Raw genomic sequence first — 13,920 nt, forward strand, 5'->3', positions numbered from 1 at the left:
TCTTAGCAAACATGGAACTTTTACTTAAACAAAATACAAAACAATTTACTTTTTATTCATACAGGGGACAAATGTATTTCCATACCCCCGAAAAAGGTTCCGACGACATATGCATCATACATCAATGTCTCCTGCTGCCGCAGTTTGTGTTCTGCGGAACGGGAAACATCTGCCTTTTATATGAAGTCACTATTTTAATTGGGAGCTCACAGTGTTATCTACTCAAACAGCAATACAAATGCAGGTCATTAATTTATGACAACTGTGCAATGCTTATTTCAGCAGTTTTAATTACAAAGGAACATTGCAATTGCCTGCTCGGTTACTGCAGTGTTCCAATTTGCATTGCACAGCTTTTTAAACTAATTGATAAATTACAAATCCACTATTAAAAAGGGAGCACTACTATTAAAAAAGTAGCTATGATATCAATGACTCGTTCGATCACGGCATAAAGAGGAATGCAAATAAAAATCCAGTAGGTATGTATGATTGCATTTCTATCTTTATGAATATTGCCATGCATTCCCTCCCCCCATTTATCTACCTTTCTCACTGTTTCTCTGCCCCCCATTAGTTCCCTGCTTCAATGTTATGCACCCAATAAAGCAACTGCCCGCTGTCTCAGAAGTCGAAGTCATAAATAGACATATTATTCGCTGTAGGATTTTTTTTTTACTTTTATGGGAAAACCAGAACCAAACTCTAAAGGCCAGTACTCACTGGCCGATAGCAGAGAGATGTGTGCTGAGCGAACCGCTCAGCACACATCTCTCCCGGCGCTCAGCACAGCGCGATCTGTGCTGAGCGTGCGGGGGGAGACGGGGGGGCCGCTCACTTCACCCAGCGGGTGAAGTGAGCGACCCGCTAGATTGGCCTGCATGCAGGCCAATCTAGCAGCAGCGATAGCGATGCGCGGGGCTGCGCATCGCTATCGCTGAGGGGGCTACACACGGAGCGATCGTGCTTAAAATCTAAGCAATCTAGTCAGATTGCTTAGATTTTAAGCAGCGATCGCTCCGTGCGTACCCCCCTTTAGTCTAAAGCAATACCATCCCTAGCTACAGATCCCAAGAACTCCGTGCACCTAAATATTTAGCTGCAGGTGATCCTGGAGAGTCATTTCTGTAAATGAATGCATATATTTCCTGCATCCTTAAAACCCCCTGCTGACTTCTACGTCTGACGGACTCCTGTGTTTTACATTATTTTATCCACTAGTATATGTGCTTGTTTTTTGTTTTTGTTTTCTTTGGTTCGGGAGGGGACCATATTGGACATACATTCCTGCATGTGGTTCATAACGGCTAGCAGTTAAAAAAAAATATCTGCAGAAAATGCAGTCGCTGCCCAACATTCTAATTAGAACCGTAGTATACAGTCATTCAGCCCGCTTGCTGGATCCATACAATTTGGCCGCAAATGAAAGGACAAATTGGACACAGATATGACCGCTGTGCAGTGAAACAGAATGGTCAGATTTAAGACATGGGAATTCCTGTCAATTTAGCAATATCAAATGAACTCAAAACTTTCTGACACTTGTGAAGATAACCTGTCAAAGGTAACCCAGAAAAACTCTGGAAACATGCCACAGATTGCAGCTCTCTTGAAAACAGTCACCAATTATTTGCTTCCGCCAAGAAAATCTAGGTCCTTAGAGCACACAAGCCACACAGACTGAAATGTAAACAAATGGTATTTGTTTGACAATGCGCTAAAATGGATGCCTGCTAGTACTGTACTATCACTTTCCATGGCAGGATTCTCAGTGACTTCATTGGGTTTTGTTTTGTTCTTAAAGGTTTTCCTGCAAGCTTATTCAGAAAGGAAGACGCTGAAGAGACAGCACTATCCTTCCTGCTCCACAAGACGCTGTCTGGTCTCCATCACTATATCTTCTATAACCTCCAACTTCAGAAGATCTTTAATCTGCAAGACAAATTAGGGACATTTATGTTACAGTGTTCCACAAACCAGAGTAAGAGACCCTTATTAGATGCCTGACAACTTTCGCCAGCTGCGCACATTCTTTAAGAGTGTCGGACTGGAGCTTGGAACATATGAAAAAGTCCAATCACTGAATTCAGCATCATTTTTCTAGTGGACTGTGTTGATAAGCAGTCCTATCGAGTGTCCAACAAAAATGAATAAATTATCCTAGGGATTTTTTTAAGAAACAAGAACAGGCAGTTGATAAAATAGGATTTAATTACCTACCGGTAAATCCTTTTCTCGTAGTCCGTAGAGGATACTTGGTACCATGGGGTATAGACTGATCCACTAGGAGCCATAGGCACTTTAAGAATTTGATAGTGTGGGCTTGCTCCTCCCTCTATGCCCCTCCTACCAGACTCAGTCTAGGAAACTGTGCTCAAGGAGACAGACATACTTTGAGAGAAGGATATAAAAGGATAGTGGTGAGATTCCGAACCAGCACACACAAACAAGAGGAAAGCCATGCTAACCAAACTTGGAACAGGAACAGCTGAACCAAACAACAATACTTAACCAAGTAACAGTGCAGGAAGAACGAAGCACCGGGCGCGCGCCCTGTATCCTCTACGGACTACGAGAAAAGCATTTACTGGTAGGTAATTAAAATCCTATTTTCTCTTACGTCCTAGAGGATACTAGGGATCCATTTAGTACCATGGTGAAGTACCAAAGCTCCCAAACCGGGTGGGAGAGTGCCGAGGTTCCTGCAGAACTGATTGACCAAACTAAAGGTCCTCAGAGGCCAAAGCATTGCACTTGTAGAACTTTGCAAACGTGTTCGAAACTGACCAAGTAGCTGCTTGGCAGAGCTGTAAGGTCGAGACACTGCAGGCAGCCGCCCAAGAAGAACCCACCGACCTAGTCAAGTGGGTCTGTACAGATTTAGGAATCAGCAATCCTGCCATGGAATAAGCATGCTGGATAGTGAGCCTGATCCAGCGCGCAATTGACAGCTTTGAAGTAGAACACCCAATCTTATTGGGATCCTAAAGTACAAACAATGAGTCCGACTTCCTGTGACGAGCTGTTCTCTTCACATACACCTTCAAAGCCCTCACAACATCCAAAGACTTTGAAGTAACAGAGGTGTCGGTAACAACCGGAACCACAATAGGTTGGTTGATGTGAAACGCAGACACCACCTTAGGAATAAATTGCTGACAAGTCCTAAGTTCAGCTCTGTCATCATGAAAAATTAAATAGGGGCTCTTGTAAGACAACGCCCCCAGCTCCGACACACGTCTAGCTGAAGCAAAGGCCAACGATGTGACGGTCTTCCACATACATATTTAACGTCTACCTCCTGTAACGGTTCAAACCAGTCCGATTGGAGGAACTGCAGCACCAAATTGAGATCCCAAGGTGCCGTGGGAGGCACAAAGGGAAGTTGGAGGTGCAGAACACCTTTCAAGAACGTCTGGACCTCAGGGAGAGAAGCCAATTGTTTCTGAAAGAAAATGGATAAGGCCGAAATCTGGACTTTTATGGAGTCCAGACGTAGTCCCACATCCACACGGACTGCAGAAAAAGCAGGAAACGTGCCAGATGAAATTACACCGCAGAATATTTTCTGCTCTCACACCAAGAGACGTATTTCTTCCAAACACGGTGGTAATGTTTAGACATTACCCCCTTCCTTCCTGGCTTGGATCATAGTTGGGATGAATTGTCGGGGATGCCTCTCCTGGCTAGATTCAGCTGTTCAACTTCCATGCCGTCAAACATAGACGTGGTAAGTCTTGATAGACGAACGGGCCCTGAGGCCACGGATCTTCGAGGATCATCTCCAGAAGGTCCGCGTACCAGCCCGAAGCAATGAGAATTGCTTGAACCTTTTCCCTTCTTATTCTTTCAGAATTCTTGGGATCAGAGCAAGTGGAGGAAACACATACACCATCTGATAGACCCATGGAGTCGTCAAAGCGTCTACTGCCACTGCCTCTGGGTCTCTCGACTTGGAACAATACCGCGTGAGCTTTTATTTTGAGACGAGAGGCCATCATGTCGATTTGCGGATCACCCCATCAACGTGTCAAGCACCTGAACACCTCCAGGTGAAGGCCCCACTCCCCCGGGTGCAGGTCATGTCTGCTGAGGAAGACTGCTTCCCAGTTGTCTACTCCCAGAATGAAGACCGCCGACAACGGCAAAGTGTGTTTTTCTGCCCAGAGGAGAATTCTTGACACCTCTGACATTGCTGCTCTGCTTTTCGTTCTGCCCTGTCAGTTTATGTACGTCACTGCCATCATATTGTCCGACTGGACCTGAATGGCCCGATCTTGAAGATAGGAGGCCCGCAGAAGGGCGTTGTATATAGCCCTGAGTTCCAGAATGTTGACTGGAAGGATGACTTCCTGACTTGACCATCTTCCTTGGAAAAGCACCCCCTGGGTGACTGCTCCCCAACCTCTGAGGCTTGCGTTGGTGTTTAGCAGAATCCAATTCTGAATCCCCAACAGTCGGCCCTCGATTAGGTGTCAAGTCTGTAGCCACCACAGAAAAGAGATCCTGGCCTTTGGCGACAGACGGATCCTCTGATGCATGTGAAGATGTGATCTGGACTATTTGTCCAACAGATCGAGCTGGAAGGTTCTTGCATGAAACCTTCCATACTGAAGAGCCTTGTAAGAGGCCATCCTTTTCCCCAGAAGGCGAAAGCATAGATTCACCGATATCCGGGTTGGCTTCAGGACATCCCAAACCATCCACTGGATTACCAATGCCTTTTCCAACGGAAGAAAAACTTTCTGCGACTGTGTGTCCAGTATCATTCACAGAAATGGGAGCCTCTGAGTTGGTTCTAAGTGAGATTTCGGAAGATTTAGAATTCACCCATAATCCAGGAGTAGTTTGGTTGTGAGGCCAATGTTGTTCAATAACCTCACCCTGGACAGTGCCTTTATCAGAAGATCGTCCAGGTACGGCATTATGTTCACTCCCTGCTTGCGAAGGAGAAACATAATCTCTGCCATCACCTTGGTGAACACCCTCAGTGCCGTGGAGAGACCAAAAGGCAGGGCCTGGAACTGGTAGTGACAGTCCTGCAGTGCAAATCGTAGATAAACCTGGTGAGGCGGCCAGATCGGAATGTGAAGGTACGCATCCTTGATATCCAGAGACACTAGGAATTCCCCCTCCTCCAGACCGGAGATCACCGCTCTCAGAGACTCCATCTTGAATTTGAACACTCGTAAGTATGGGTTCAACGATTTTAGATTCAAAATCGGCTTTACCGAACCATCCGGTTTCGGTACCACAAACAAGTTGGAATAATATCCCTTGTTTTGGAGATGAGGTGGAACTGGAACAATGACCTGAGTCTGTACCAGATTTTGAATGGCATCCTGTAAGGTTATACTTGCCTCTTGTGAAACTGTGAGGTGGGAGCTCCTGAAACTCCAGTCTGTAGCCCTGGGAAATAAGATCTATGACCCAGATATCCTGGCATTATGTTGTCCAGATGTGAAAAAAATTTTTTAGTCGGGCTCCCACCTGCCAGTCTTCCAGGCATCGCAGTCCACCGTCATGCAGAAGGCTTTGAGGAAGCAGAGCTGGAGCTCTGTTCCTGAGAACCAGCAGTTGCTGGTTTGCGTGGTTTACCCCTAGCGCCTTTGTTGGCTGTAGAAGATCCTCTGGCTTTGCCCTTAAACTTGGCAGTCCGAAAGGACTGTAGAGTAGGTCCTGAGTAGGTCTTCCTGGTTGGGGGAGCTGCAGAAGGAAGATATGTGGACTTACCCGCAGTAGCTTTGGAGATCCATTTGTCTAGTTCATCTCCAAATATGGCCGCTCCTGTGAAGGGTAGGCTTTCTGCGCCTTTCCTGGAGTCTGCGTCCGCAGTCCACTGGCGTAACCATAAGCCCCTGCGTTCTGACACTGCCATAGTAGTGGTGCATGCATTAAGCAAACCTACTTCTTTTATGGCTCCCACCATAAAGTTTGCAGAGTCCTGTATATGTTACAGGAGTAACACAATCTCCTCCCTAGATAAAGAATCCAACCCCTCAATGAGGTTACCCGACTATTTAGCAATGGCTTTAGTAATCTACGCACATGCTATAGTGGGTCTCTGAGCCACCCCAGCACTGTGTTCAAGGATTTGAGTGTAGTCTCAATTTTACGATCAGCCGTGTCTTTCAGCGAGGCTGCACCAAGGACAGGTAATTCAATTTTTCGTGACAACCTGGACACTGATGCATCCACTATCAGTGGACTTTCCCATTTTTTCCTATCCTCAGGAAGAAACGGAAAAGATGAGAGTAACCTTTTAGGGATTTGAAATTTCTTATCAGGATTAACCCACGGTTCTTCAAACAGGCTATTCAATTCCTTTGACGCAGGAAAAGTGACTGAGGACTTCTTTTTTACATTAAAATAAGATTCCTCACACTCCTCTGTCACCTTACCAGGAATTTGCAGAACGTCTCTGATAGCCTCTATAAGAGCCTCTATTACCTGTGACAGAGTAGCATCCCCCCCCCCTTCCTCCAAATCCACCTCACCCTCCTCCATGTCTGACCCATCAGCGTCAGACTGCAAGATATGGGCCAGAGTTCGTTTTTGCAGAAAAATGGCAGAGAACCGAGTCTCTGTTCATAATCTCATCCACAGACTGTCTTAAGTAGTGCGTCTCTTTCTCATTGCGGGACAATTTATTAGAGATATTGGAAATCATTCCTTTAATGGAATCCAGCTACGCTGGTTCAGCCCTGTTAGTCTGGGAAGGTACACTACACTGAGTACATAGTAGTGAGCTCCCTGGGGAAGAGGAACACTCTGCCGTACATGAAACACACTCTTTGCCTGACATATTGTAAATGTGACAGCACACACACACACACACACACACACACACACACACAGGAAAAGGTTAAAATTAACAATTAACCCACAAAGAGCCCTTCCAGGGAGACGCAGTTGTGTACCGAGTCTGGAGACGCAATCCGCCCCGGTTAGAAGCTGTGTGTCTCTGTACCTTTATGCCGCCATAATGGCCGGTGACCCGCTAACTGAGAAGCCGGCTTAGTACTCACCACTCTTCTGGCTCTGTTAGGGATGGCAGCGTGCTGCGGGAATGTACGCTCGCCGTGGTGGGGCTTGCGAATAGTTCCCTCAGGAGCTAGTGTCCTGTCAGCGGGGAACGGGACCATTAACCCTACAAGAGGTTGGGCCTTTAACCCCCACCCCCCCTAAGTCCCACGAAGCAGGCAGGCAGGCTGGTGCCATTCAGTCCTGCCTGAAAACAACAAACAGAAAAATAAATGCAGAAAACTCTTCAGGAGCTTCCATAAGCGTGACCGGCTCCACCGGGCACATTTTCTAAACTGAGTCTGGTAGGAGGGGTATAGAGGGAGGAGCCAGCAAACACTAACAAATTCTTAAAGTGCCCATGGCTCCTAGTGGACCCGTCTATACCCCATGGTACTAAATGGATCCCCGGTATCCTCTAGGATGTAAGAGAAATAAGCAAAATTCAAAAAGACTCAAGAATAACTGGGCATTAGTCTATCAAGCCACACAGTGACCCAGTATTTTTGCATTGTCTTAATCAGAGGTTCCCAAACGTGGTCCGCAAGGCACCCTAACAGTCCAGGTTTTGGGTATATTCATGGCTCAGCACAGGTGGTTAAATCAAATTGACTGAAGTACTTATTAAGTCACCTGTGGCCAAGCATGGATAAACTTAAAACCTGGACCCTTAAGGTGGGTACACACTAATAGATATATCTGCAGATCAATTGATCTGCAGATATATCTATGGACGGATCGGGCAGTGTGCTGTGCATACACACTGTCCGATCCGTCGGGGACTGACGTCATGAACTGGGCGAGCGTGTACACACGCCCGCCCAGTTCAGCTGTCAATCACCGCCGGCCACCGCAGCATGTGTACGGGAGGTCGGCCGACCGCTCCGTACACACACAGCGACGCGCCAATATATCGGTTTATATTATATATATATTGGCCGTCTGCTGTGCTGCGCGGACGACGCGATACGTCTGTGAACTACGGAGTTCACAGACATATCGGCCGTACACACTGGCCGACAGTCCCGCGATATATCGGCCGTTCAAGAGAACGGCCGATATATCGACCAGTGTGTACGAGCCTTTAGAGTGCCTTGAGGATTGCGTTTAGGAACCTCTGGTCTAAGTAACAAATCAAAACAAAAACGTAGACGTACAAGAGGCTGGGATTGCGGCATCCCTTAACAAGTGTGTGCCGTATACATCACTGGCATAGTCACAACTTACTGTGCACACTCACAATAGCCCAGAACATGCCTGAACAACCTGTAGCTCTTCCGCTGTTGTGAAACCACAAGTCCCAGCATACCCTCCCACCAGTCAGCTAGTAAAACATGCTGGGACTTGTAGTTTCACAAAAGCAGGAGAGCCACAGGTTGGCCAGGCCTGGCCTAGAACAGCAGACAACAGTAGGCAAGGCGAGCTGCACAGGTAATATGCAATGCATAATGTATACCCATGCAGCATTATGGTGCTGTCAACAGTAGATGGGACTTCAATACAAAAACCTACACATTTGCTCAATTAATGTACCATAATATACACTGTCACGTCATTTGTAACTTACATCATGAAGCATAACTACACTTATTGGATGGGGGGGGGGGGGGGGGGGGGGAGACCTCACTCTTCATTATTATTACAACTTGAACTGCAAATATCCCTTATCGGCCGACTCTCCCATGCTGTGTGTGTGGTTGGTCAGTGGTGCATAACTAAATCCACAGGGGTAAATTTACTAAGATGGGAGTTCTATTTAAGATGGGATGTTGCCCATAGCAACCAGTCAGATTCCAGGTGTTATCTTCTAGAACAGGCCTGGCTAACCTGTGGCTCTCCAGCTGTTGTGAAACTACACATCCCAGCATGCTCTGCCACAGTTTTAGCATTTCCTAATAGCAAAAGTGTAAAAGGGCATGCTAGGACTTGTATTTTCACAACAGCTGGAGAGCCACAGGTTGGCCAGGCCTGTTCTAACAGGTGCTAGATAAATGAGAAGTAGAATCTGATTGGTTGCTATAGGCAACATCCCATCGTAAACAGAACTCCCATCTAGGTAAATTTACCGCATAGTAGTGTAATCTGGTCATACTTGGGTAGTAGTTGCTAGATTCGGCCAACAGGGAGCAGTACATTTCTACATTCCAGCACAATATTAAGGGGCAAAATGTAACAACCTGCAAGATTTATTACCAGTTATTTATATAGCGCACACATATTCCGCAGCGCTTTACAGTGAATATTTGCCCATTCACATCAGTCCCTGCCCCAGTGGAGCTTACAATCTATATTCCCTATCACATGTACACACACACACACACACACACACACATTCACACTAGGGTTAATATTGTTGGGAGCCAATTAACCTACCAGTATATTTTTGGATTGTGGGAGGAATCCGGAGTACCCGGAGGAAACCCACGCAAGTACGGGGAGAATACACAAACTCCACACAGTTAGGGCCATGATGGGAATTGAACCCATGACCTCAGTGCTGTGAGGCAGTAATACTAACCATTACACCATCCGTACTGCCCAATTGCAGGCATTGGTGCGATTCTTCTGCAAGTAATTTTTTTATTTTATTTTTCTAAATGACCAGACTCCCGTGAAACACACTGATGCCTGCATCTCACAGACCATTGCACTTCCCGCTAAGCTGTTATTCATCACTTGCTTAAAGGGGTTTGCTAAACGCCATTACTTTTTTTTTTTTTTTTTTTTTAAGCATACCTGGTGAGACAAAGAAGCTTCATAGCAGTACAGGATGCTGGTGTCATACAACAACATCTTCTGAGTGGCCAGAGCCAGGATACAGTTCCTCAGGCGAGAAATCACTTCCCGGTCAGATAATGATATTGGCTGCAGAAACAGGATTAAACATGGTTAAATCATCCAAGATGGGGTGACAAGCTGACGTAGTAGCTGATTTTTCTTTCCTTGTTTGTGTTCATACTTATTGTTTTTTGTTCATTTCATGTATATATGATGATCTATATTGCTTCTGTTGGGGAGGATGCCATTATTATATATGTGCGTATCGTATTTGTTCTATTAATTGTGGTTATATCCCCTTTGACTGCCCTGTGTTGATGTATGAAACCTCTTCCTCCATGTTTGGATCGATCGTTTAATAATTAATACTTCAGTTTTATAAGAGAAACATAAAGCATGATGTCCCCAATATAAATTTAGAATTAGGATCTAAACATAAAAAAATTCTTAATTTATTACGAAACAGGAAGAGACAAATAGAAGTCACGCTCAATACACTAGTGTGTTTATCAGTGTCTTACCTCTAGATTGGTGACAAATCCCCCAGCCTCTTCCTCAGTCTGTTCCGGAGTGGGGTAGAGCCAGATAAAGCCATTGTTTCCCAGGATGATAGAAGCTCCGCAGGTAAGATTGTGAAAGTGAGTTTTGCGCCTCTTAACCAGTGAAGGGGACACTTGGACCAGGACACCTTGTCCGAGCTTAAAACAAGAAGAAATTGTCCACAGAGGGCACACTCCAGTAACAATGCACAATGACCTGGTGTAGTCACACACAGATCCCTTACCTTGCCATACTTGAGACTGCGAGTGTGCAAGGATAGCGCACCGTCAGAGTACACCGCCTGGACTTCGGCCTGAGAGCGAGAGTTAGGGAAGAACCTCACTAAGAGGCAAGCAAAGTCACTGTCACCATCAACGCTGATTGACAAAATTGCATCTTACTATGGATTGCACTACCCCTGTCAGGAACATAAAACGAAGCATACAACTATGCAATCTCTAGAATGGGTCACACTGAAGAGCTCAGATTATCAACGTGGCACAGTCATAGGATGCCGCCTGTCTAACTACAGCAGTCCGTTCAATATTCAGTCAACTTTATGCAGAGCTACAGCTGCCCCAGATATATCTTAGTGCTATTACTGCGATGTGGAGTCGTCTAGTAACCACAACAGCCCACAGAACCGGAGCGCTGAGTACTAAAACAGGCTGAGTAAATATTAGGTGCAACACTCACTAAAGAGTCCCAAATGGCCTCCGACAGCAACAGTAGCGCTTGTCAGGAGCTTCATGGATTGGCTTCTCGCAAGACCCTTTACAGATGGTCATCGTAACAATAGCTAAAAAAGTCAATTTGTGCAATTGGATCTCCTCCACTCCCCCATTTTTGAAAGCAGTTAAATCCCTGTTGCTTAAGACGCTATACTATGTCAGGCAAGCTAGATTTCCAGCTATTGAGACTGGAGTCCTTTCCTTTTCCAAAAGAAATGGGGTGTTTATATTTTATCACCCAAATCATCTACTTAAACCAAAATCCTGAAGGTGTTTTGAGACGATCACCTGGTACTTATACCATAATCGGTCTGCATTCTCTCTTTTTTTATTTTTTTATTTACTGTACTTATGCTCTGGGTCGCCTTTTATTAATGCCTTACTAAATGACATTGCTAGTGTAGTGCTTGATCGGACCTATGTTATCATACACTACAACGTAGCTGGTCCTTTCCGCAGCCTGTTTCATTGTGCACTCTAATGAGGCTTGTTATTTCCTAGTGCTCGCTGTCCCCTATCTCACGCTCTTCTTTTTCCTTCCCCTTCCTGTTTGGGTTATTCACCTCTGAATAGCCCACAATTCCATCAAAACGCCCAGTGCAAACTTCTCCTACATGCAAACGCCATGTTGCACCCAGTCACATCAACTCAGCACCAAGTGGAGACGAGAGCGATATCTGTACGACAATAAACCGCCTGTAATTGCTCTACGTTATGTATGTAGGCTCCAGCGTATGAACAGTTTGCTTTCATGAAATCCCTTCACACGTGGAATTGCATTGCAATGCAGAAAGGCTTATTGCCTGTTTGTTGTGCAAATGGGAAAAAAAATGCTTTCCCCATGATCAAAGCCTCTTTCAACTATTTCACATAAGCTCCTGAGACTGACATATATATTTATGAATGGTATTAGTAGCTCTTATATAAAACTTGCCCTTTAAAAGGAACTATTAGGGAACAACAATCTATATATGCTGTGGACACCAGGTGCTATCACACAGCAGAGGCCGATGTTTTCGGGCTGAATCAATACTCATTAAAATGCAGGCTAACAATTTACCAACATCAAGAGACCCTTCTTAATCAATATTAATGTGGCTCTGGTGCTGCAGGCTCAGTGATTCGTTAGAATACACAGAACGCCTCCACTATGAGGAGACAGGTAAACATAGGTGTGTGTCCCCTTGGTTTATAATTGGGTGTCTTATGCTAGTGTAACACCAGCTATGAATGCCAGTGTGTGCAGCTGAAAAACATGTAAGTGGACAGGTAGCACGCATCTACGGGATACATAGGTCATTCAGTATGACGACACACAAGTATGTGGACCCAGAAACGAGGGCGCCGGGAGACAGACAATGCTACTTAAAGCATTCCACGCACGCCGGTAGATCAACTGTCAACATGGCATTCTGGAGTCTCCAATTGTGATTGCCGACAAGACCACTACATAACATACTACAATATATTAAATTATACAGGATAATTCAGAGTTTACACACCTTTTGTCACTTGTGTGTACGTGCCCAAGAGATGCCACGTTGGCACAATATCACAGCGCGCTTTTCCAAAACAACCACCAAACATGATAATGACCAAATCAGAATAGGCGGTCTATTCATGAAGCAACCAATCAGCTGCTCTGTACAATTGTATAGTATGCAAATTATAAATGTTACTTCAATGCTGATTGGCTGCCATGGGCAACTTCTCCACACTTTTCACTGCTTCATGAATAGACCCCTAGATCAGGAGATTATCAGACATGCTGGTAACACAGTCAGAGGATGGCTGACCACTGCCTGTACGTAGTCCTCGTCCAAACACACTAACCAGCTCCAGTGACGCGGCTTGACCAGAGCACTGGCCGGAAACCATGCGTGGTCGGGTTAATCGATCTTCCTTCTTTTGAGCAGACAGGGCTAAAGAGCTATTAAAGATTGGGAAGACATTAAAAAGATGTAGAAAGAGTGAAGTTGTCGTCTGTGAAACGTACATCTTTTTTAAGTCCACCTGAAATGTACGTAATGAGGTTACAAAAAGTTCAAAACCCTGTGAAAGGAATTCCAGAGAGTAATGGTTTAGTGTTTCTACTCTGTACACAGTACCGCATCTATAGCCAGAAAGAATGATAGCAGTATGACTGTAGAATCTCTCGCCCCGGCTTACTCTAGCACGTGAGGAACGCTAACACCATACAAGAATTTATAGCATGCCCAGTAGCAGACACGTGGGGCAATGCCAGAATCGCTTCTGTCAAAGGATACACTAATCAGATCTCCTTCCTGCAGGTAACTCCTCATTGCCAGTTCGTCCTCTGCTGACCTCCTCCTCTGAAAGAGAAGACAAGACACATGAGATCAGTGGGCCATACAATAACTCAGTGAGCACCAGCTTGCCAAGAAAATCCTGGAGACATCGCTTGTGCCGTGCAAAGAACTGACTTAGGTTACTACAAGAGAATGTCATTCAGGGCACGGAGGAAAGGATAATATAAAGGAGCGGCGAACGTTATAGAGTGCTATATGTGGACAGATTCCTTAACCCCTTTTACTGTATTTGAAATCCAGTCCCTTACACTGAATCACTGACAGGAGTTCTTTACATTGGAACTGGGTCATTAAAGACCATCTCCTCAAACCAGTAGGTTAAATGGCAAAAATTTGTTACATCGATACTAGCTGTGGACAGTGCCGGCAATTCAGGGAAAAGTAAGAATGCTAAATCAAATCTGTAATGCAATTCCGAGGAGACAATTAAGCTGTAAGGGGTTGCAGGCTGGGTTAAAATATCGCAAGCAAATCAAAAGACCCAGGCTCATTCCAAAATCACTGGTCCACATCCAGAG

The 13,920-nt window shown here is 45.3% G+C and overlaps 1 protein-coding gene across 1 annotated transcript in view; it reads right to left on the minus strand.

The window, feature by feature from the left end:
* Positions 1–13,920, minus strand: part of EXOSC2 (exosome component 2) — an 80,007-nt gene continuing 66,087 nt past the window's right edge. The window contains exons 5-9 of the mRNA XM_063936711.1: positions 13,340–13,405; positions 10,586–10,654; positions 10,323–10,499; positions 9,760–9,888; positions 1–1,932 (exon numbers count right to left, since the gene is read on the minus strand). Coding sequence (XP_063792781.1) covers positions 1,852–1,932; positions 9,760–9,888; positions 10,323–10,499; positions 10,586–10,654; positions 13,340–13,405 — 522 coding nt within the window. The 3' untranslated portion in view covers positions 1–1,851. The remainder of the gene's footprint in view (positions 1,933–9,759; positions 9,889–10,322; positions 10,500–10,585; positions 10,655–13,339; positions 13,406–13,920) is intronic.

This window comes from Pseudophryne corroboree, chromosome 8 (genome assembly GCF_028390025.1).
Source record: "Pseudophryne corroboree isolate aPseCor3 chromosome 8, aPseCor3.hap2, whole genome shotgun sequence".
Lineage (NCBI taxonomy): Eukaryota > Metazoa > Chordata > Amphibia > Anura > Myobatrachidae > Pseudophryne > Pseudophryne corroboree.